The following is a 25,626-nucleotide window of genomic DNA, read 5'->3' as shown; positions in this document are numbered from 1 at the left end:
AAGCGGAGGATAAACAAGATCATTTCGACGGAAAACCTTTCCGTACTCAAGTTGCTGCTATTGTGTTGATTTGGTTGTGTGCGTGCGGCTCGATCGACAGGGAGCCTCTTGCTCAACACAGTGGGCCCTCTCGTTCGCACAACAACGGTGTTTTTGCGCGCCCCGTGTATGCTTGTGTGCGTCTATACAGCGCGGCCTTCACAAGCCAAAAGGTTCGGTTTAAGTAAGTGCATGGCCTTTTGGGTAGGTTGTGTGTGTGTGTTGCAAAGGTAATAAATTGCATCCAAATGAAGAAATGTTGCCTGCAGTAAGAAGCGCCGAAAGTAGTGGCAGAAGGGAAGTGTAAATACAACAAAAGAGAAAGAAAACAAAGGAGTGTATTGTTCTCGTACAAGAGAAAAAAAGAAGTTGTGTGTGTGTGTGTGTGTGTGTGTGTGGCTGCGCATGTTGAGTTGGGTTAGCAAGAAGTAAAAATAATAACCGTACGCGCCAGCATTGTGTGGCTGTGCAAGCGGGGTGGAATTGGAAAGTGTTGGCGTTCAAAGAAAAGTGCTAACATAAAAGGGGGGGTTCGTGTGGCACAAAAGCGAGAAGAAAAGGAAACGAAATTGCTGCAATTCGTAGCTCCGTAGTGAGAGGCGGTTGTGAGTGCACTAGTGTGAGCCGGTGAGAAGTGAGAAGAAGTGAGATATAAGCTTGCCTATTTTACTTTGTTGTAAAAGAGTAAAGCAAAAGAAAAAAAACGAGGGCAAACTGTGCGTGTGTAAGCGAGTGGGAAGTCTACATCCGAGTGAAACCCCGGTCCCAAGTTTTGGATTAAGCGGAAAAGAGGCTCCCACTCCCAACCCTACTGTCAACATGCTGCCTGCGAAGGTGGCCATCGGAGCGCGTTGTCAATTTCGAAAGGATTAAAAAGCAATATCATCCCCCATCCCAACACTCACCCATAGCGCGTGTGTGTGTGGCGAGGATTTACCTTACCTTCCCCACCCCTCCAACACACCTCGTCAAATGGTTCTGCTGCAGCCAAACAGTGACGTCCTGTCGGGCGACGCACTGTCCACAAGCACGGAAATGGCCAGCGAAGGAACACCGCTGAAGGTTTCCGTGTCACCGCCGTCGGTGACCGACACCACTACCACCACCGTTACGACAACGCCAATCAGCATCTCCACGACAACGACGACGACGGTGGGCCCGGGCGATGACGTCACGGGCGCAACGGCGGCAATGTTTGGCAGTGCTGGGCCGCTGTCACCGTATCGACCGAGCCGGGTTACGCTCGGTTCCGTCTATCCCTGCATCACGTGTAACCTTTGCAAGGGCTACTTGATCGATGCAACCACGATCGTCGAGTGTTTGCATTCCTGTAAGTAAATCGTTGTCCATGCTTGTTGTTGTTTACCTGCATACGCGAAAACCTTCCCAATTAGACACGCTTGAGTGCGATTTGATTTGCGCGCGAGTAATAAACAAACACACACATTGCACACACAACTCGCGCGCGCGTTTCGACGGAAGAGCGCGTACGAGTATAACGCACACCAACACACACGGACAAAGTAGGCGCGATGGAACAAACCGGCAACTGTCATGCTGACAGTTAGAGCGCGTTTGTTTACAATATCCCCGGGACAAGAGCAATATCGAAGCTCGGCGTTTTGTCGACGGTGCATATCACAAAAATACCATAGCTGGGGGAACGCGAGTAGCATATTACGCTTGGAAAAATATCCCACCCATACTTACGCCTCATATTTATACAGCTCGTCGTCGCAACAAAGAACTGGAATGCACGTACAACACAACCTGAAGCGGGCGATGGTTATGGAACGAAACACAGTGGTGGCTCGGCGGAAGTGAATGACAGAGCTGCGACCACTAAACTAAAACACTTTTCATTTCGTAGAGAGTACGCGCTATCATTTAGTGCCAGCGCGAGTCCTCGCCCATAACTCGATTGGTTTACTGGATGGTCGTCCAAAATCGTCAAACCTAACCGCGCATCGCGTTCCACGGGCTTGGTAGAGTGCTCTGCGATGATGTTCAACAATGACACCGCCTGCTTCTCTTCGGCACTATTTATCTACTAGATGACACATTTTTCGGATAACAGCTGGTTAGCGTATGACGATGATGAGCATTACGAAGATACCTACCTCTTCTCACACGGCGCGAACGGTGCGTCGTGACGTGCCAGTGTGTGGTGTGAGAATTTTGAGACTCTTAGTCTAATTACTATGACGCAGAATAACCACTGAGCGGGAGCTCGTAGAACAACCACAGCTCGTAGAATTACCATTGAGCGAGGGCTCGTCGAACAACGTTGCAAATGTGAAGCCCGTGCCGGAAAGAATGAGCCCGCCGTGTGTGTTGCGTGCAGCAAACGGCAACTAGCTAATTAAACTCGCGTTATTAATGTTTACAAGCTCACAATCCTGCTGTCCACCCGGTCCATACTAATCAAATGTTTATTTTTTCTCTCTTTCTGTTTTCTTCCCTCTGGAACATTTGCCATAACCGCTTCCCCCGTCTGGACGGATGAACGCCGCGGCCGTACAGTTTGCCACAGCTGCATTATGAAACATTTGCGCACGGAACAGTACTGCCCACAGTGCGAAATGATGATCAACAAAGCGAAGCCCAATATCAAGTGAGTATGCACGACAACAAACGGTTTTTCCTATGTTTTTCGAACCGGTTTGGCTAACTAATGTTCACCAACCAATGTGCTCCACAAAATGCTGCTTCTATTGTTTAGCCCGTGGAGCAATAGGGTGGTGTTCTGGTGATATGTTATGAAAATCGATGACGGCGTACAGCCAGGCACGTACGCATTTCGCGCTGATTAAATTTGAACATTTCATTTCGGCTGTGGACAAAAGCATAATGATGAAAATTATGATGCTGATGATGAGGAAGCTGGTGACTGGATGCTGATTTGCAGCGAGCGTAAATAATCTGTATCAATCAATTGTTATTTGGGTGCTTTAATTTAATTCTAATTTATATTAGCCTATTTCGGAATTAATGACAATCGAATGCAGTGTTGAGGGGGGAATTCGTGGTGAGTTAACAATTCTGCTACGAATTCGAGCATGAAAGACTGGATTCGACTTCAAAAACAAGCGAAAATCTAATCTCACAGTCTCAGGGCTAATCCAGCATTGAATCTGGTTTTGAATTGAGACCTTGAGTCATTCTAAAAGAGAAACCATAATTGTTCCCGTAGTAAAATTAGAAGCTGAATACGTATTAATAGCTGGAGTTTATTCCGGAGTCTAATCTGGAGTCGAATCTCCAATTGTATCTCGAGTCGTATCTGGAGTCTAGTCTGGATTCGAATCCGGAATCGAATCTCCCCTTCCTCAGCCGTTTGAACACCCCCCCCCCCCCCCCCCCATCCCCTCTTTGTTGTCCTCCCTACTGTCTAAATGTTAGTAGTTAATCCAGACTCAGTTCCAGAACATCTCGGATTTAAACTCATCCGACTCCGGTAAAACATGCATTCAACCCCTCACTACTCTCATCAATACCAAGCAAAGGTTTAGAACCTGCGATCGCTCAGCCGTGGTTTTCTGTCTGCATTGCATTGTTTTCCAAGTGACAGCTGTTGCACGTTACCATGGTGACTCATCAGCTGTCAGATGGTTGAACATGTGGTTTAAGCTTTTCTTCGATCGAATCCATTTTCTTTTAAATGCCGACCAGTTTTTACGGTTGGAATCGTGTCATCCTTTGACGCCTATTTTTGTCACCATTAACTGCAGGCATTATGGGCAACACAAGAACTGTGCATAACATAAAACAAAAACCCCATATTAGGGTTTCTCCGGGGCAAGATTTCTTTCCCGGCGTAAATAAATGGGTGCATCGTGCACGAGCCGCGTGTAACAAACGAAACAAACAAACCTCGGAATTCCGAAACTGCTCTTGCCAGTGTTATGCGTATCGCGGGGCTGTACTTTTCGGGAAGATTTTACAGCTGTCTCGTCTTTTTCTTACACTCTTCCCTTCGCTGCTTTGTCGTGTTGTTTCTTTTTTTATTTCTTTAGTTGTTGTTGACTGTTTCGTGCTTCTTTTCCAACGCTCGGAAAAGTGCTGACAGGATCCTTAGGGACATTTTCCCACCGTGCTGCTTTTCCCATTTTTCCCCATCTTTTTGGCGGTCGTGGTGTAGCGCCTCTCGAATGGTAGACAGCAAACTTCAAAAGGAAATACTACTCCTCACTTTCTCACTAACTCCATCCCTCAAACCCCACCCCTCCATCGAAGCTGTGCATCCACCCCCCAAACACGTTGAGTGTGTTGCTGTTCGCGCTCATGAAACGTGTGACATTTTTGTCGACTCTTTTCGTTCCCAGCTTCTTGAACAGTTTTTATGGCTTTACACGCCCGTTTGCTGGAGTTGGCCGGGTCCTCCGGCTGGAATGATGGGTACGGGTGGGGAGCGGTGGGCTTTACGACCCGTGTCGAAGGTTGCGTTTTATGGAGACCCCTTATGTGGGTGACGGCTACGTACGTGTGTGCGCACATGTGGCGTTGGGTGCACGGGCCTCGTTTCTCTGTGCTCTGCTACGTTCAATCTGGGACGTCTTTTGGGATGTATGAAGACGTTCGTGTTAGTTGCTGCTTCCATAATCCTAATCCCTCCAGCTCGCCATGAAGTGTGAGAAGTTTTAAAAAGAAGCAGTACTTCAAATAAATCGATAAGAGCCAGATTGTGAGCTTGCAGAACCTGAATGGTATAATTTGCGTTGAGAAATTCAGAAATCTGAAAGTATTCTCTTATCAATAAAGGGGGGTAATATTAAAAAAAAAAAGTTCAACCCTGTTCTTTTTGTCCCTATTTTTCGATTCATTATACTTTTCTCCTACCATGCACTGGTTTTACCGCTCATGTTTGGTGAATGGCAATTGAATTAAACAATAATACAATTTCACGATACGATTTAAATTTAAAGCCCACACTCCCCCCCCCCCCACACAATTGTGAACCATAATTGAGCGAACCGGTAACAATTTTCCCGGGTTTTTCCCATTTGCTGAACTTGTTTGTTCATTACCAATCAGAATTACGCACTGTGAGGTATAATAAGGGTTTGAAGCAGCACGTATTTTTGTGTTTTATTTTTAAAAGTTTACTTTAATTTTGTCATTTTCGATAAGTTAGTTAAAGTGACATGTGTTTTATACAAACTTTTATATTATTACATTGCTTTTACACAATAGTTTCGCTTTCTTTATAAAACATTTTAAATAAATGTTGTTATTTTTTTGTCCATCTAAACCCATTGTGCGCAGCGGCACAATGGGCACCCAAATCTGGGCCCGGGAGTGTGAGAGTTAAGCACTTAATTAAGAATTAATAATGGAGCAGATGATGTTGAAAACGAGCAACATGGACAAAAATACCGAATCATAATTTCCATACATTCCCGATACTGTGCGATCCACCCGGGGTCGCCAAACATTTCATCGATTGGGTGCTGCTTTGGGTGGGTGGATGGGTCGTTCGACATTGACGACTGCCGCCTGTCATGAGAAGACCGTCAAAGCATTCCCAAGCAAACGGGGGTGGGGTTGGGGGTGGTGGTCCGGACAGCGCCAGGCGGAAGGATCGATGCATTGTGTGCTGCGCGAATGTCATTCCGATGATGAGCCCTTTTGCCCTTGAGGCTTTCCACTTTCTCCTTTCATCCGTGTGCGCGCGCTCTCCTCCCGTATTGTTGGCGGGCGCTTAATTATGACACCTTTCTGTATGGGGCACCCACACTCTGACGGTGCGGTGGGTAGTAATCGATAAGGTTATTTTGTAAGCGAGTGCACACAAATATGTGCTATTATATGTTGGTATGATGCTAACTGTTGCCGAATATTTGTTTCGCGTCTCTTCTGTGCGCTGCACCCAAGCGTACTCCAACAGCACGGTGAATTAATGCTGAAACTGTTTTAAAAACTTGCGAAGTTTTATTTTTTAATTCGGAAAGTGTTCAGTTTGCAATTTGAGCACATCTAGTGCTGGGTAAAAGTGCACAAAAATAGTAGCAAAATGACCAAAGTTGCTATGATTAACTGACACTAGTGTCGTAAATTTCTAAACTTCTCTAAATTACAAAACGAAACGAAACAACAGAAGGAGTCGCTTTGCAGACAGCCAAAATACATACACCGATGGTAAAGCATGCAGCAATTAATAACACCACTGCACAAGCCCTCATTCCGCTCACGCCTGCTTCTGCTGCTGCTGTTGGTGCTGCTGGCACTTGAGTTTTTCCAGTTGTGCGGAACAATTCATTTTCATTTCGGTATTGCACCAACTTGTGGCCATGCAAACGCATGCCGGGAGATTTGCCGTGTGGAAGATGTTCAAGTGGAGGAAAGCTGGGCTGGATTGGGTTGGGGTTGGTTGTTTTTGGGAGATTGTTTGGTCAAGGGAACGAATATATTTGGGTGTCTGGTTTTTTGTTGTTGTAAGCCAAATGCAGTCCGAGTTTCGTTCGGGCGTTCGGGTTGCCGGTTTGTGTTAATGCGGCAAATATTTTCGATGGTTTTTTTTGGTTCTTTGTTACAGTTACAATGTATTGCTTGGTGGAAATAACAGCATTTTTTGTAGCTTTTAAGTTATTTGTTATTGTATATGTTAGAGGTTTGTTTTAAGGAAATAACAATTATTTCCATTTTGATGCAGTGGAACACCGTTTATTCGTGCTCTTTCGAACTCTCAGTTCATGTCGGTTAAGCATACAACACGAATAATAGGTACATCTTGTAGTGTTGATTCAGTAGAACGTAGATATTACGTAGAACCTACCCAAAATATACTCCACTCTCTAGTTTTGTTTTTGCAATATTTGAAGCTCGAGAACGAATTTCAGTGTTGTGATATTTTAGCATTTCATGTAATTAATTGTTATCTTTATTTAACACTTTCAACCCAGTTGAACACATTGAATTTTTTCATTAAAAACTTAAACTAACACAAAATTGTAAAAAATAATAATGTTCATTACTGTTCTGTCAGTCACAAGAGTTCGAAACCTGGTTCTAAATAATTAAAATGTTAAATTTATGTTACTAGGAGGATTTTTAGCAGCATGGTGGTCACACAACCTTTGCAACTGTTGTGTCCTATAGCAGTACGATTAATCCGACATCCATATAATGACAAACCTAGTTAAAAGGAGTTCCAATGTACTTAGCTTTTATATAGATATTGCATGTCACCTGGGAGCTTGTCCGGTGGTACAGTGGTAGTGGCGCTGGTCGTTCATTCAACAAGACCTGATATCAAATCCCAACCAGACCCCGTGCTGCTATATCGTTCCTTAATACCTATTGACTACGTCCAGTTAGCTACGGCTAACATTATAACGTTAAAGAACATATTAAATACGGCCAACGACCAACGGGACTCTAAGGTATGAAGAAAACCTCTGAATAGGTCATTTTTAATCTGACCGAAAAATTTAATTTACACACACACAATGCTGCAAAAGCTACACTTCTTCCCAACCCGGAATGCATTCGAGATCAGATTATACCCTTGGGTGACGTTAGCGCTGGTTTTGAACACTTAACCACTGTATTTATTAACCTCTTGTTAAAATGCAATTGAAAGTTGTTCTTTTTTTGGGGTTGGGAAGTTCCTTTGGAATTAATCTTTAAATATTATAGCATTATAATACGGGTTGAAAATTATTTTTCGGTTAGGGTTTTTTTTTTTGTTGCGTTTAAAACAATAAAATGCGAACAAAAAAAACCGCATCCGCGCACCGCATAGTTATGCCGGTGTGGCGTTTCAGCCTTATACGTCCGGCATTCTGTCTCAAGGATTTAAACATTTTGCACCGGACTTTTTGTTGTTGTGTGTGTGTTCCGGCTAGGCTATAGGGAGTAAGGAATTTCGGTAAAATAATCCACAAACTCTTCGACGGTTACTGCAACGGTTGGAGGTTTTTTTTTCTTGCTTAATTTTTCATTTTCCTGCTCTGTATTCGCTTCGTTTGGTCCTATTCTTCGAAGGGTATGGCCAATAAGGAAGGAAGATTTCATAGCACGATACGACTTCAGGAAAAAGGGGAAACAATTTTTACTCTCCTTCAATACTTCATCATCCTTTACGAGCCCAATTTTTGGTTCTTCCCCCGTGCACAAGGCAGGAAGGAAGGAAGGATTCGGTTAGGTTGTGTGTTTTTTTTTTCGTTTCATCCGTCGAAATATTTCAATTTCTTTCATTGCTTGCATTCTCGATTGTGTTGTGGCTCCTGGGTATGTATGTGAGTGGTATGTTTTTGTGTCCCCGTTTGTTACTTCACGGCTATTCGGGCCGTTCGTAAAAGCGGGCCCCGAAAAGAGGCCACGGGATAGTGCGCGATGGTCTTTTTCCCTGCTGAAGAGGTAAGTTCCTGTGTGCTTCTGGTGGTGTGGTCTGCGAGAGACATCGGGACACATGGCTTATCTAATACCCCTTCCTCGGTAATCGAATGTACAGCCCAGTACGTCTAGGAGATGCTGGAAAGGCGCCTAAGACATTCCATGGCACATGGTAGCGTTGGTTGCTATCCAAACGGGGCTTAACTCTCCCGACATCACCGGGGTTGAACTGAGGTGGTACACAAGGATAATGGTGGTGGTGTCCTGTAGAAGGCAAGGTATGATGCTCTGTACCGTATTCTGTCTTCTGTCTATGAAACGGAAAGGGGTTTTACATCTTTCTTTTTGGAGTTTCTTCAAGAGTGTCTGAATGTCAAGCATGTGCTCTGGTTTTGCTGACCGTCGTGGCAAGACTTTTTGTTTTCTCAAAAGGCGCATAAATTCTTCTATTTCCAACTCGCTGCGCCCTGTGGGGTTAAGTGTTTGCCTTTTTTTGGTATCCGCGAACCTGGCGTCTACCATGTCTTCCTCCATTATGCTTGCTACCCAGAACAAGCACAAAAGGGGGACACAGGGAGACGAAAAAAAAAACCTCAAGAACTAAACATTGAGAGCAACGCATTAGTTCCGTGGGGGTCGTCGTTTTGTGTTCATATTTTTCGAGTGTACAACACGGGGTTGGTCACACAGGGCAAAACCCCCGCTGGCAATATGCTTAACCTCACCACTTCCCTCTCACGCATTGGAGGAATCAGATTCCTTTACTTCCTGTCCCCATTGCGTCCACCTAGAGAGGCCCGTTTTGTTTTTCCTTCTTTTCGTCCTGTAAAATGCATGCTACATTATATTGCCGATAGACTTTTCCAGGGTGCGGAAGAGATCGCGGCGGCGGTTTGGGAGTCGTTACGACGGTAAGCCAGGCAAAAGCCGTACACCGGCACCGCAATCTTTAGGTGGAAAACTGGCTACCTCTCAGCAGAAATGGCAGGAACTGTCAAAAACAGGATTCCTCATCTGGTAAATACCGTCCACAAGGGGAGGAATCCTTGTTGCTAGGGATATTGGGATCCATAATGGGGAGTGTAGAGCAGAGGTTTGGCACGTGAATGGGGTGAGGAAGGAGGGGGGGGGGGGAGGGGGGGTGGCTTACGCGAACAAAATCTTCTTCTGGTTTCAGGGCATCATCGTGAAGCACATAAATTGAAAAAAAAAACCTCTGTACGTATATAGAAAGGTAAAAAAGGTAGAGAGAGAAAGAGATAAAGTGAAGTTTCGATAGAATATAAGGGGTGAGAAAGAGAAGTCATTCCCTTCAATCATGTGCCTTAAACATCGTTTCGTTTATGCTTGTGTAACGTGTAAATGTATTCGTGTGTATGTTCCATCATTATCATTGGTATTATGCTCTCCTTACATAATGCTTTCGAAGGCATAACCTCGAGGGGGTCGTTGCGGGACACACGACGACGAGCTAGGTAAATAGTGATGGGATGAAAAACACATAGAAACTGTGAAAAGAGGCATTTTTTTCCCCCTGAACAAAGCGAAAACCCCGGAATAAATATGATCTTCCGCGTACAACCCCGGGACACATCCCTCAGTGGGGAACGTATGATTGTGTAGGTACATTGAATGTACTCTAACATTATGTGTGCGCAAAAGGGAACATTGACGTGAATGAATTTCTGTAGTAGTTTTATTGGAACTAACTAACCGATTGTCATGAAGTGTTGTCGCATTTTTCGGCTCCCTGTTGATGAATCAATTTCCCGCACAACAATGGTGCACGATCGTTCGAGCTAGTGGATGTGTTCCCTTGACGTTGCGCGAGATGTAGATTTACGGCGCCGAAATCGCCGGCCCACGGGGCGGTTATGGCTACCGCATTGCATTCATACGGTAGCCGGCCACCTCTGTGCACGAAAGAAGCATACCCAAGCAGTCTTTTTGCAGCCATTTCGGAATAAAACAGGACCGTTTTAGGACGTCCTAAATAGGTCCCGTTTATACTCCAAAGGAAGCAAATTGGACCTGTCGCGAAATTTGTCAGGGGGAGTGGCACAAATTTTTGGAAGCTTTTCGTTGCGATTGTGGTAGTGCAATAAAAAGTTGCAACTATTTTCCAGTTGGAAAATTTAAAAATTAATTTCTCTCCAGCTTATGCTCCCTATCTTCGCTCTGTTCTATCTAGTGCCTTTCGCCTATCTGTGCTAGCGCTCGTTAGTACTGTTTTTTCTTGCACGTTTCGGCGCAGGTGGAAGTGCGTGTGGAGTGTAGAGGAGTGTGGCAGATGTTTTTTCCGTCGTGATCAGCTGTTGGGAGAACGAGTAGAGAACTTATGTTTACAATTTACCTCAAGTCGCCGTCGAATCGATGTTGCCACGGAATCCTAGTCAGAGGGAACACAACCGCGTCGAGTTTTATTTTATGTAGTCAGTGCGTCGAGTGTTGTGTGTGTATGCAACTTTGGGGAAAATACATTCCGGTCATTTGACCAAATGTGTCATGATGCGCAATTGGCTTTAACGGGCTAAGCAAAAAATAAGTATGATGCGCATTGAAAATGCAAATATTTCAATGATGCAATGATTTTAGAAGGAAGTGTACAGTATGGATTGGGTCAGTGTTTGAGAACAATCCCTTGGATTTGTTATTGTCATATGGTTGAAACAATGACAATCGAACATTCGTATTCCCTCTCATAAAATGTTGATACAAGAAACAGTACTAGAAACAGGTTTTGAATGTCATCTTGCAGATAGGTGCTGCAGTTGCATTACGATGCAAGGAAGTAAACTATTGATAATATTTGATGATTGATGTCGAAACATCCTTCAGGAAAAAGAGACTACTGCAGGTTTAGCATGGTTTCTTTCCATTTTACTCCGAATGAAATTCGATGACCGATCTGGCTGGTACCAATTTGCGTACCGTGTTAGTCGTTATTGGTTGAGCCTGAAACAAACGTGTGAAGATGTATATGCGTGCGCACGCAGATAACGGTACTTATGCGCATAAGGTACAGTACCGCACAAAGAAGGTCAAGATGGTTCATGGAGTTAGTTTTCGTAGATGTTAACAAATCGTATATCGAGAGTAAACTATTACTGCTAGTTTGTTCGGAGTCCTATCAGATAGCATAGCTGAGGAAAAAGCGTGTATGTTCGGTCTTACTAGAGCCAATGTTTTTTGTTGTTGTCATGAAGCCTTCAGGTGTATGGTGACATAGCATGTTCGTTTTCTTTCCTTTCATGAAATCATAACCGGAGGTGGTTGTGGGTGAGGGGCATAGACAGGAGCATGTTGGTGTACCTTTCATTGACACAGAAGGATGTAGTAGTTTTAAACATGTTGTTATATTTTGTGTACATAACTCGATGGATCTGTTCTGCATGGAATAAGATTCAGCTAAATAGTGATCCTATCAATCCATCGATAACGTCCAACCGATGAAAAATTGACTGATTTAAAAAGGACGACCTCACCGTACTGCTGGAAAGCGTAATGTTTACAAAAGCCTGTAGCTTTTCATGTAGCGCTACAAGTCTATGAACCATTTTTACGCCGTCTTGCTAGCAATGCAAAGTCCGATTAAAAAGTCAGTATCAGCCTATGGATAGTCTTTTGTCTTGGCGATCAACTGTCTCTACGTGTTGGATAGGTCGTGTTGGATAAATCATCCGTCAGAGGTTAGGGAGTAAAAAGTTATGCTCATTGCTTTTGAGCGCTGTTTGGAGGAATCTTTTTTCTCTGTAAAATGTTATCCTTTAACAGACCCAAACCTGCAGCTCAGTCATTGCTTGAGAGAGCTAACTATTTGCGCACATCCGATTGGCCTGAGCAGAACCTGACGCATAATAAAGTTTACAAACAAGATGAGTCCTTTAACTAGTGATGAGAAGTTAGAGGGCCGATCCAGGCTTGAAAAATCTGATCCAATCCTACAATATGGGATCAAATGATAATATGGGATCACTGTTGCTTGCGCGCGAATAGCGCTTTTGATCCCTAGCGATCCGGGATCATCGTTGCATGGAAAAGGTGATGCCTTGTATGGGGATTGTGATCCCTAGCGATCCGGGATCATCATTGCATGGAAATAGCGTGTAAATTTACACGATCCGATTCCAACTTTGGGATCATTTCCCATCACTACCTTCAACCTCCAGAAAGAACGGAGGGATCACTTTGATTTCGATTGTCATCTTTAGCTGTTGCTAACTGTTCTAACATAACTTCGATAGCATTTGCCTAACAAATTAGCTGATAACGTGAACAAAATCTTAATCTGAACACAATCTTAATCTGTGCTACAACAGAAGAAACAAGACTGAAATCAAACACATTTGGCTAGGACCTCGTGCGTTGCTCATCCTGTTGTAGCATTTACCGTTAAAATTGCACGGATGGCATATTTACAATCATCATGACAAACAAAACTAGTTCGTCACAACATACGACCAGACAAACAACAAACCAAAAAACAACAAATACGTGAATCTACAATAGATTTCAGTAACTATAATTGTACCAGTGGAATGACCGGTAAAGTACCAAACATCCTCTGGGATAGTGTTACGGATATTAGAATATGTAGAGAATCTCACTATGAACGAAATACATGCTTGCATTGAGCGAACCAAACAGCTCTGCAATGTTTCAAATCAGTTTTTTGCCATGAATCCCTCTGCGCAAAGTGAATTCACATTCAAAAAGTGAGGTTAAAAACGAAGCATTTTTGCAACAGTGGACTGTGTGTGTACGTTTGTTGACGTTTGTGTATGCCTGCAACGGACGCGACCGAGAACGAACGACTTCGAAGAAACGAACAGCAAGAGAAATTTCGCTCCGATTGAGAGAGCTTTCGAGGGGGGGCTCGATTCGACGAGAGTGCAAGCAGGAGCGAAGTAGCTGTTAGAGCGAGCACTTTCTGATTTTCTATGGAGAAGGTCCAATTGCTCTCCTTGGGATAACGGAATGAATGGAAACTATTTACAAACAAGAGCGCGGAAGAAAACATGTTTGTCTTAAGCCGCGCAAAGGGCAAAAGCGAAGAGAGCGTGTGTGTGCGCCGTCCAACATAAAGGAAGAGGACGCGATAAAAGTCGCGCTCGCAACGGACCATAATTCCGTTCTGCTGGCGGTGGAGTGTGCATTGAGTGTGAGTGTTTTTTCTCTGGGCAGAAGGGGTATGTGTTAGTAGTCTCACACACCGCAATACTTACAAACACAACCACACGCACACACTTAACATTTTATCGTATAAACACTTCTAGGGCTTTGCTGCACAACCCTCGCATGCGTTCGATCGTTCGCTTATTCTCGTATTTCCATCGTTACGCGATCGCACGATCATCGATGGTGTTTTCGTACTCGTTCTGGCGTGGTTATGGGATTCTCTGACACCTTTCTTGGCTGCACGTCCATCTGTACGACAGGCTAAAGAAGTTGGTACGTGAGAAGGAAACAAATTTTGCGTAGGAAGAACATTTGGACATTTAATGTTGGGCTGAGCCGTTAGCGCATGAATGAAGAATTCTATGCGCCGGAAATTCACTGATCGATGGAAAGAGATATTTTTGTTGTGTTTTGCTTGTAAAAAGCGAACGTAATTCGTTGAATTTTAGAATTACTTCTCTTTATTCCCAATAGTTCATTGCTATAATTAATTTGCTATAATTTATTAGTTGTCAGTTTATATTTGTCTGTCTGTTTATACTATCTGATTGACGTGTTCTTAATTTGGGTTTTTTTCTATTCTGTTTGCAATAAAGTTTTTTTTGCTTACTATTATTTGAATTATTTTCGCAATCTACTTATACATTTTACTAAACAACTTTGATTGTCTTTAATTTTGGTGACTTACATATTTTATTATGTTAAATAACATAAAGTTTAGCATCTTTACTGTCATTAACACGCAATTAAAATGAACTTTAAATCGAAAAGATTCCGGTGTATAATTGTACTAAGTATGAATTATGTGGTGACAAAACAGCAAAAGACGGATTATAATAATTAACTGATCCAAAGTGAGCTGTGAACCTTACATTTGTAAAATGTTGCACAATGTTAGAAAGGAAGAATGGGAATACGGACCCTTAAGCTCACTTTCTTACAGCTGAAATTAATTCTAAGCGGTGTAAAGGCGACCTTATGGAAGGAACATAAAAACATATTCCGCTTTCGATAAGAAAGAGGGTCTCGGGGTCCCCGGGTCCCTAAAGCCTTCTTGTCAGGAGCTCATATAAGCCTGTCCCATAGAAGAGTGTCTGCAGGACCAACCCCTCGGCAGTAGAAACGTGACAATTTGGGTTCTTCTTTGCACTCTTCTGTTTCTTTCAATGTAGCCCTAGCCCTTAGCGTAAAGGTATATCACGTTGGGTTGAAATTGAATTCAAATATTTTTTATCCATTTTCCCCCATATCCTTGTTCTGTAGAAAGGCTCTCGTGGTAAGGAAAACCGATGCAAGAAACAAATCTATCGACATATACACAGTTCCATTTCCTTTCCGGCTCTCGCAAAGAGTTGCCGGATGGAGTTTGGCGTAGCGGAGTAGAAAAAAAAGTGGAAAGGAAAGCAACCAAAACAACGGCCGAAAGCTGACAACTCATTCAATCATGCATTAATCATGATATCCTTCAAGCAGATTCGGCCAGAAAGGTAGTAAGCAGCACACGGCCGCTTGTGTTTTTTTTTTTGCGCCTGACTCTGTTCAAACGTTCATCAAATGGGATGAAATTTACGTTTTATTTCCTACGTCCTTCCTCTCTGCTGTCGATGTGTGTTTCATCTTTTACGCACGGAGAGATGATGGGAAAGCGAAACATAAAAGGAGAAGGCGAAATTCATCAATTGATTGCAAGTGGTTCATTTTTGACAGCAAGCTTTGGCCAGTTTATTCACGGTGTGTGTGGGGGGGTTGGTTGGTAAGTTTAATGTTTTTGTCCCTTTTTTGGTCGCGAAAGGCGAATTTTGCTCGTGCGCTTGCATGGTGATACGCGACTAAAAGAAACAAAAGTGGGCGATAAATGAAAAAAAAATCACACACACGCACATCGCACGTAATCATAATGAAACAGTCATGTGGCGTTCGTACGCAGCTTCTTCAATTATTAATATCCTGCTGAAATATTCCCTGTTATGATGAATATAAATAGTACGTGTGTTGCAACAAAAAAATCCCATTTGCCAAATTTTTTGCATGGCCGCTTTTTCTTTTTGTTTGCATGTGTGTTGCCTGTTGTTTTGTTCTTCTGTTTGCTTGTCTATTTTTCGTTCCTTTCTTTTTGCTTGCTTTAAATTGCCTTGTTGCGCTTTCGACATTCTAGCGGAACGAGCTGGTTTTGTTTTGCTTATTTGTTTTGTTTGTTTTTATTTTCATTTTTGTATGAAATTTCGATGCTTTTGTGTGTTTTTTTTGGTGCTTCTAAAGGGAAACCAAAACTCAAAACACAAGATTATATTTAAAACCCAAGCAAACAAAAAAAAAAAACGAGTTTGGCAAAAATACTGATTCTCGTCCTTTTAAATCCATCAGCCGTGGTGCGTTCGGTCGGCGGGAGTCGGACAGTGTTCCAGGGTGGGAAGGGTGGTAGAAGAAGAGCTGATTGGTTGAGCGAGTCCTGCCAATAGACTTGCCCAGTACTTTCGGCAGGAGATCCACTTTCGAACCGTGTTCGGGTACCGCCCGGAGGCTCAGTTTGTCCGCTTTATCCGGTGTGTTCTTTCATTGAAAGCTCCCCCTCCACCACCTTCTCCACTCACCTCCCCCCTCCCTTCGCGGAACACCGGTTTGTGTTCCACTTGCACTTTAATCGCATCGGAAATCGCACATCCATCCGGATCGGATGCGGCCGGACGGACCCACACACAAACACACACAGACACAAACGTACGGGTGGAAAACCGGGGAAAAAATAACATCGAAAATACCGACCCAATCGTCACCCGTTGGGGATGTGGCGCGCGGGTACGTACACGAATGGAGGGGATGGGCGGTAATAGCCATCAGTATCAGTAATGGCACAAGAGCGCACTGGGAAAAAGCGTCCCAGAGTCCAGAGAGCATAATCATGTTTCAATTGCGCCCGCAATACGATTCCGATTCTCGACCCCATCCCCACCCGGGGTGGTTCTTTCCCCTTTACCCCATCGAAGTGCCGGATTACCTTCATCTCTTCTGTGTGTTCCACGCGCCTCCAAACACTCCCACACGCGTTCTTTCGCCCGGAATTCATTCACATCGCAGGACTTGGAATGAAATCGAAAATCCCAGATCTCCATCTCTTCGGTTTTCGGTTTGGTGAGTGGGTATGTGGATCCGTTCGGAGCTCCGAGCCCTGGTCCGGTCGGGTGGAGAAGGAGAAGGACAGAACAATATAAAAAAGGAGGAGCGAATACAGCAAACATAAAAAAAATCCCCCTTCCTTTCGTACACAACGAAACAACAGGAACGGATACAACCGGATAAAAAACAGTCCTTGCTGCCACTCGCCATAAAACACGGTTTTGCACGGCTGCAAAAACGAATCGCCGGAGCTCAATCCGGAGTTGCTTCCTGTATGTGCCCGTTTTTTTGTAGTTGTTGTTGTTGCTGTTGTTGTTTAATGGTTTATTTTGGTAGAAGTTTGCCTACATCTGCCTGACTCTCTCTGTGTGTGTGTTATGCTCCCAAACATCACCTCCTCCCTCCCTCCCTCGTTTAGTGGCCTCTCTATGCCGATTCTCAATCTTTCACCTACCGCTTTACCAAGTCCCACCTCCACAGTCCGGCAGTTTCCTTCCTTCGACAACAGCTATTTTCGGTATGTTTGTTTGACTGCTCGAACGGGAAGGAGAGAAAGAGAGAGTGAGATAGAGAGTGAAAGAAATGGAGCAATGCACAATTGCATTTTATGGTTAAACTGGCTGTGCAGCAGCATCGTGAACCGGGGCAAACTAACAGCCGCGAATTCATCCCCACTGCCGGCTCTCTCCTAACCCTTAGCTCGCGCACTGTGAGGACAGGATGGATGGCGAACGGTTCGCTTTTGGTTGGTGTGGGCACTGTGCTTGGTGTGGGCCAAACGGAACAACAGAGGCTGTAGACAAAAAAATCAATAAAATCCAACTACTGGCGACGACGGCCAACGACGACGACGACGATGATGATGATGCTGGGAGGGATGACAGGACGGGGGGTGGATTTAGTGCAAGGGGTTTAGTTTCGAACATTGAAACGCGTGTGGGTCAAACGGGCGCGAGATGACGTCCGGCGTCCATATGTTTGGATGTTATTTCTCCCGGCCCGCCGGTCACTCGCTGGGGCCCTCTAGAGAGATTGTGTCTAACTCTCCAATATTCTAACTTCCAAAATTCTATTTTTGCAACACGGCGTAACACGCCACTCTGTCCGTGAGCATGTCTTGCCGGTTGGTTGTAAAGAGCTATAAAGGGTCATATTTTTGCACAACGGGAGATTATTTGGGGTGAGATGTTTTCGCTTTTTTTTTGTTATAAATGTTTAACACATTTTGAATATGTGTGGCACATTACGATGATCATCGTCTTCTCGTGTCGATCAACCGAAGTTGAACATGAATTTTAAATTCCTCTCCTCCAGGTTCAAGGTGTGCAATAAAATGTGTTGTTCGCTTTTATTATTCGCTGCTTTTTTCTCGGTTTTCTCTGGCACTAATTATTTGGGAGCTTCCAAATGTGCCTTCATTTGTCGCTGGTGCTGTTTTGCAGCCGATTTTGCTCCCCACACACAATCCATTTGTTCACGCTCGTTGTAATTCGTCAGTTCAAAACTGGCACTTAAATAGAAGAATTGCTGAAAGCGACACTGGAAAATGGCTTGGTAAACATGAACTTCATGGCCGAGACCTGCAGGAAGAATGGTGTGTCTTATGGTGTCATCGTAAAAGTGAAACGTCGACGAACTTTCCATGCGACCCGGCGGATTCCTCCTTGCTGTGCAATTGCACCCAGCCAATGATTTATTGGTTGCCTTTGCAAACCATCGAGCCTCGATCGGTTATTATGTCCTGCACTGTGGTGGAGCACTTTTATTACAGTTGCTGTCCCCAATTAGTGCTCGGATCATTGGTGTCAGCAGCTTTCTTGAAGAACTACCTTTTCAACCGGCATTTGTTTAAGCACATCCAGCACTAGAGTTGTATGTTTTCCTAAGGAAAGCGACCTCAATAATACCTGAAATTAAATGTACCCACACCTAGATGATGTCCCTCTTTAACCATCCCATTAAAGTTCATTAGGAAGCAAAATATAAATTATTTACCCTTGGTGTTGTGTAGTGTGTTATGCTTTTAAAGCGGGCGGGCGGCACTCATTTCTATGCAAATTTTCACCGCGCATAAGCCCGGTGAACATGGCGCGATGTGAGATGGACCCCACCCCCATCCCATTTTATGATGGGTGGGGGCGAGTTTAAACATTTCATAAAACAATAACAAAAAAAAAACAACGAATAATAACAGGTTTTGAAACTCGGAGTAGAAACTGGATGTGACAATAGCGCCCGCTGCATTGTGGGATAGTGCATCACAGAAGCGTGGACATTTTGCTATATTATGAAATATCTTTAAAAATGTTATGGATCATGGATTTCATTTACTATAAATGTATCTTGAAAGAAAGTCCATAGAAAAGTTTTATGTACAGTATACCATATTTGAAAAAAATATTTATCTAAGGCCAAAAATTGACTACACATAATATAAAAATCATTCACATACAGTGTGCCGCTTATTATCCGTGCTCATCGGGACTCGACGGTTGCCGGATAATCGGATAACACGGACAATGTATCATGGGTAGAGCTTTTTTTGTTGTAGAATTTGTTTTCTTGTGTGTTTTAATTTTGAAAAAGAAACTGTAGTTGTTGTTTTTTTTAGAATTTGAGGGGCTCTTTTTATGTTATATAATTAGATCTTTTATTTCTCCTATGAACGATGTTACAGGGAATATGTCAAATTTCCTTTGGAACTGTCATTGCCGACCGGATAATCAGACAGCTCGGTTAAATGGTACCTGGATAATCGGCGATCCACTGTATTGTTGAATGTATCATAGTTACATAAAAAATAATTCAATATCTACAGGATTCTGTCCATCTCTAGAACAACATCCCACAGTTGATTTTTTTAATTGCTTTTGATAGTTGGTAGTTTTGAAGTTCCAATGTTCACTACGTACATCATCATTGTCTCGTCTAACTAACTTAGACTAACTAAAATGTTAATAATTTGTATTTTTTCCCCCTTTTTTCAAATGTCCGCCCTTTATCTCACCGTGCGCTAGGTGCTTTTCAAAAGTCCAGACGTTTCTATATCCCGCGATCCATCATTCTGTATTGTTGTAAAGGATTTATTTTATTTTTTGTGTCATCGTCGTCGTCCTCGTCGTTGGCTCTTTAAACCTCATTTTTCCCCCTTTTGTCGCTAATTGTCGCGAGACACATCGCATTATGTCACGAAGAGTGGCAGCGGGACTTAGTCCTGTCTACTACCGTGGCAGTAGCAGTAGTAGTAGTAGTAGTCCCCGGAAGGTTAGTTGCACAGCGCTGCTCTCCTGCTTTAGATTAATATTTTCCACCGGATGGGACAAATTCGGTGATAAAAGAAAAGCTTCCACCGTGTGTCTTTGTCTGCGGAAAAGTCCCTTCAGTTTCGCGGGTGTAAGGCAAAAGGATCGTTTTTTTTTTCTAATTAACATTTTAAAAAGAAGCATTCCCCAGAGTTGTGCTAGGTAAGTGGTAAAAACGGCAATCCAGCAGCGTACAAGGATAAGCGGGAAAATGGTTCGTTCTCATGGACTCTTCGTACCACTAGCTTGTCGCGGTGCATTGGTTGGAAAGTTTTTCCCAACCGAAAGTTAACTGGGAATGGCTGGGACTCCCAGCAGAACAAGGGGTGAGTCTTCTGGTTTGGGTTGTGGCGAAAAGAAATCGGGAATTTTATCACCATCAGAACCGTACCATCGGTGAGGAGCGACAGTCTGGCAAGAGGATCGTGGCATGGGTTGGAAGAAATGCACCTCCTTTATTGGGAGGACCATCGTCGGCTCGTCTTCCATCCTTCTGTACCGGTACACCACCGCGACTCCTTTTTCGCGAGTGTCTTTGTTGTTATCACTGTGTGTGTCTCCCTGTGTGTGCCCAGTGTCTGTCGACGAGAGATGAATCCGACCATTTCACCGGGGGACGCTGGTCGCGAGTTCGGTCGGTTCTGGTGTGTGCACCATAAATTCCACCGGAACGGACACACATATCAGTTACCGTCGGGGTGGGAGTTTCGCTGGTTCTTTTTTAGCAACTGTGGCATTCGCTTCTGGCACTCCGGTTTTAGTAAAAAAAAGAGAGAGAGAGAAAGAGAGGGACAAGGTTTAAAAGAAAATACTGAACAAAAAACTACTGGACCGGTTTTTGCGCGTATGGAACACGATCATAATTGGATGTGACCTCCGTTCTGAGGCATGGAATCGTCGGTTAGTGTTGTGGAGCGGAGCTCTATGTCAGTAGGGTGTCCTTATCGTGGAAATTAAAAAAAAAAGGAAATAACAAACAGTGGCGCGAGGAAAACAAATGGGAAACATCGAAACAATGTTCGGTGCTGGCTGATCCATCCTGGTGGACAGATATGGTAGCCCACACCTCGCCCAATGTAAAGGTGTCCCTTGGGAGGGGGGGATATTGGTCCCTCTTCACCATGGTGTCGGTGTGTATGTGCGCCTACGGGGACCAGCGAACGGCCTCACAGCGTTCTGTTGTCAGTGTCATCGTAGCGTGTTGTCAGCGGATGGAGAATAAATCGACCAACCAAGGGGGGGGGGTTTTCGTATTCGGTACGGGTATACGGTGGTCTATCTACAACTCCACAAATCCACGAGGTCATCAACTTGGTGTGACGATCGTGCGCAGCTCGATGCAACTTATCGATGTCAGTATCCTTCCAAGCAGCGAAATTGATGTTTAGTACCCTTTTTGTGTGGGCCGTTACAGAATGGTCCAATGTGGTGATGCGGGGGTAAATTTCTTCCGCGACTTCACTCTCCAGGAGTCGGATTTCTGTTGACTGATGGTGCCGAAGAAATCCAACAGGAGTTACAAAACCTCCCGATTGGTTGGAAATTGGACAGAAATGTAGGCAACTCCTCGCATCGCTCCGAGTACAGGTGTTGTACCCTACTCGTATTATGCTGTTGCTTACCGAGGGTTCGATGATGGATGAGTTCCACCACAACCGGTACGCGATGCGTATGATTGCGTTTTTGGACGTTACGTGGATAAATTTTTAATTGAACATTCGACTCCTGCACGATGACGTTTAAGGCAGAGACTCATACGTTGGGGGGTGATTTCGAGAGTTGGTTTGATTCCGGTTGTTAGCTATCGCGTTAGCGTTTTATTTTCTTATTCATTCGCCAAAAAAGTTTAAATTAGAAAGGTAAAGAGCGCACAACGTGCATTAGAGCAGAGATATTCATAATTGGACAGTTAAGCTGAATGAAGCCGTCATTTCTCGAAACTAATTTCGTGCTTATCTTATTTCACAAGTAACGAAACCAAACACTCACACACACACTCAAGCTCCTTTGCAAATGATCAACTTTTCAACTTAAAGTTAGGCAAAAGAAAAATAACCACCCGCTTTGAAGTTTTGTTCGTCCATTCATTGCAGAAATAAAGGCTTCCCCGAAGAAAGTCAACTTCCCGAAAATTCCCTCCGAGTCTCCTGCAGCAGTCGAAGGGTGATATTTAATTTGTCAAAAAGTTGGCCGCTGCAGGGACATGAAACCCATGTTTTATGAGGTCTGTTTTAATGTGGTGCAATTTTCGGGTGCAAGAGCAAACGCAATTCCCGGGTATCTCCTGCCGTGTTCTATATCCTGCAGATCTTCTTCCTGCAATCAGAGACACGGATAAAAAAGGGATAGGAAAAAAGAAGGTCCAAGGGAAGAAGAAGAGCTGTTGACGTTAGGATGGTTTTTAGTGCTCCCCACAGTCTCATTATTCCACTACTGTAATTAGTTTCCTTGGGTTTTGGCTCCAATCTTTGCCGAGTGAGTGTGTGTTTTTTTTTGCTGCTTCTTTTCCCTGTTTGCTTGTGGCGAAAGGCTTACACAGTTACACACGCCGGTGGGGGGGGATGCACTGCCTGTTCCCGGTCTCCACTCGGCAGCATCACGTCTGATGTCGGATGTCAGATTTTGGTCAAATTCTTCTCGCTTCCCCTTTAAAGGACAATAACGCAAGGCAAAAGAAGGCCTGTTTAGGGAAGGTGGTTGGGAAAATGGGTTGGAAAAACTTCTTAATTTCGTTCCTTCCGTATCTCGCCTCGCACGAAATGGTGGATGAGGAGAATACGCCCGTTAGAGAAGGACGAGGTCTCGTTTATCTCTCTTTGGTTGGGTACCGTTTGTCGTTCAACGCCAGGGAATCCTTTTTTTTTTTTTTGGGTTGGGACCTCGTATAAATCCGTTTCCGTTCCATTTCGGTGCACAAATCCCTGGGAAATGGAGGGGCCGCGGTGGTGCAGAATGCAGCCCAAAACTCTTCTTATTAGTGGTGCTTGCAAGCAAAAGACGACGAATCATCATCATCTTCATCCGTGTGTCAACCGCATCGCGTCATCACCATCACCCGTCCACGAAGAAATGGGTGCGCTGAGATTGGAAATGACCCCTTCTGATCCGTTCTCCACCTCTCCGTACCCTTCGACGTGTACCGCGGTGTTACCGTTTGGCATAAGTTTCTCACTCCCGTGTGTTTTTCTCCTTCCTTTCTCCAGACCGGATGCAACGCTGCAGGCGATCGTGTACAAGCTGGTGCCGGGACTGTACGAAAATGAGCTGCGCCGGCGGCGTGCCTTCTACCGGCAGCACCCGGAAATGGCCGCCATTGCAACGCCGGAGCAACGGGGCGAGGACACCGAGTATCTCATCTTCAGCCCGAACGAGAAGATCTCACTATCGCTAGAGTACGCGGAAAAGTAAGTACACCGAGTCGCTATGGCGCATTTCTCTACCCTCTCTTTTCCACCAGCTCTAATGATTTTCCATCCATTTGTGGAACCGTCGATATGCGCTTCTTCGCTCCTACAAAGCGAAAAGAAACTGAGGAAGCGCACGTCAAAACAGCTTGAGAATCAATTTTCATATCATTAATTTTTGTGTTTGTGCAACAGAAGAGAAGGGATATCCTCGTTCGACGGCAATGTCACGTTCTGCTTTGTGGCATTCACCCCCCCGGGGGGGTGGCAGAGACTTACACGTATCCTTGTGGAGTTAATTTCATTTCGTACGAAACTAATGTTGAGATTCGGTTGTGCTAGAGGAAGCTCTCTGGAAGGATTTATATAATTTTAGGATCTTACGGTTTTTCTCTCTACCGTCAAAGCATAATCTTTGGATCGTTGATCACCATTTCCAAAGAAAATGAAATGGATACGAGCTTATCTCGCCTCACTTTCGGTCGTATAATTGTGTATTTAATTCATCCTCAGGCACGTTTCATCATTCCCCCCGTCTTAGAAGCGATAAAGAAATCGAATAATTCATGAGCGATTGTCTCCCGGTGGGGTAACGGTTTCGCCTAGCACGACAAGAAACTGGACGAGAAATTGATAAAAATATAGCCAAAAGAAAATGCTGGCCCCGACGGGAACCAACCGTCCATGTTGGATTGTTTGATTATTTTGATTACATCGCAATTGAGCTCCCGTGATCAGCAACGGATACAAGAGTGTGGGGTTAACGACGTTGCCGACTCCATTCCAGAGTTTCCCTTCCGGGGGGGGTTTCTTTTTTCGGAAGTGTATCGTATTTTTATTCGCCTCGCAAATGCATCCTTCAAACCCGAGCACCGTTGGTGTGCGATCGAATCGATATTTTAGAGCAGGATTCGAACTGTCGACCGATTGCAAGGACGCCTCGCAATCAGACACACAGCAGCCCCGTCCGGTTTTCGCATTCGGTCCGGATTCGCTTCCCGAGGCAGCTAGATTCTTGTTAGCCTTCGTTCGGGTTCGCTCTTAAGATGGAATCGTTCACACGCTTTTGATGGTTGGGGTGTTGTTCTTTGTAGTGGCGTCCTCGACGACCTGAAGCGAACAAGCATAGACACGGACCCTAGACGTGGACGTGTCTTCAACACGGTATTTTCCTTAATTTGAGTTTCCTCTTCACGTTCGGTAAATACCAATGAATCACTCCCCGGTCGTGAGATGGAGGCAGGGTGATGGCGCACCGGATGCAAAAGGAGAAGACTATCCCACTAGCCAGCTATTCCGGATCGACAATAACTATTAGCCACCGCACTCGCCTGCTCCTGCCACCGCTGTGCACAAGTCCTAAATGTCTTCGACAACGATGGAGGGAAAGAGTGAGAGCCTGTGGTGCGCTCCCACCCCAAGATAAACCTTCCGGAATGAACATTTACCCGAAAATTTTCTCACCCAGCACACTTAGACGCGTTGTGCGAAAGGGACGGACACCAAGAGAAAGATCGGAACAGGGAGTGTACGTGCGCAACTGTCCACGAGGTTTGGTTGCTTAAAGGCGAGCAGCACCCTCCCCTGTTAGACATCTTTCCGCCGGAAGATTCTAGAGCGTTTTCGCCGGTGCTGTGGAATGTCTGGAAAACGCGAAAATTATTGCCGACGATAATTTATATCGCCAGTTTCCTCTAGCGACGACTCGCAATGCACGGGTGTTAGTGTAGGAGAAGGAAATTAGAAATAGCATCTGACTGGTTCCGACTATTGTACAGCCATAACGTACAAACATTGTTTGAGAAAGGAAGATTGGGAGTTGCAAAATGCGAGAAGATTGTCCACAAATTCGCCAACAATTATATTAAGAATATCATAACCCAGTGGAAGTGGATTTATTCATCAGATGCATGTTTGTTTGTTTGGTTTCTTTTCGCAGAGAGCTGGCGGAGGATAATGAGGAGCTACTGAAGGCAAAGTATCTGCTCTGTCCGGCCATCTTTTCGATCGGGTTGCTCAAAAAGTTCATCATCTACAAGTACGGCATCTCGGAACGGCAGTTTTGCGTCGAGATTATGTACAAGGTGAAGACGATCATCCTTCCCGACTACTACACGCTGATGGACGTGGCATACATTTACACCTGGAAGAGGGTAAGTTTGGCTGTTTGATTCGGAATTTATATGTTTCATTCACCACCAGCACGTTTAAGAATGGGTCTCAATGGTCACCTTCCCTATGGGGTTTGTTGT

At 44.4% G+C, this 25,626-nt stretch overlaps 1 protein-coding gene across 1 annotated transcript in view; it reads left to right on the top strand.

Moving 5' to 3' along the window:
- Positions 1-1,011: 1,011 nt before the first annotated feature.
- Positions 1,012-25,626, top strand: part of LOC128711586 (polycomb group protein Psc) — a 28,755-nt gene continuing 4,140 nt past the window's right edge. The window contains exons 1-4 of the mRNA XM_053806468.1: positions 1,012-1,369; positions 2,563-2,653; positions 23,174-23,374; positions 25,314-25,527. Coding sequence (XP_053662443.1) covers positions 1,012-1,369; positions 2,563-2,653; positions 23,174-23,374; positions 25,314-25,527 — 864 coding nt within the window. The remainder of the gene's footprint in view (positions 1,370-2,562; positions 2,654-23,173; positions 23,375-25,313; positions 25,528-25,626) is intronic.

This window comes from Anopheles marshallii, chromosome 3 (genome assembly GCF_943734725.1).
Source record: "Anopheles marshallii chromosome 3, idAnoMarsDA_429_01, whole genome shotgun sequence".
Taxonomy (NCBI): Eukaryota; Metazoa; Arthropoda; class Insecta; order Diptera; family Culicidae; genus Anopheles; species Anopheles marshallii.
Note: the sequence above shows the minus strand (reverse complement) of the source record. Positions and strands in the feature narration are given on the sequence as shown.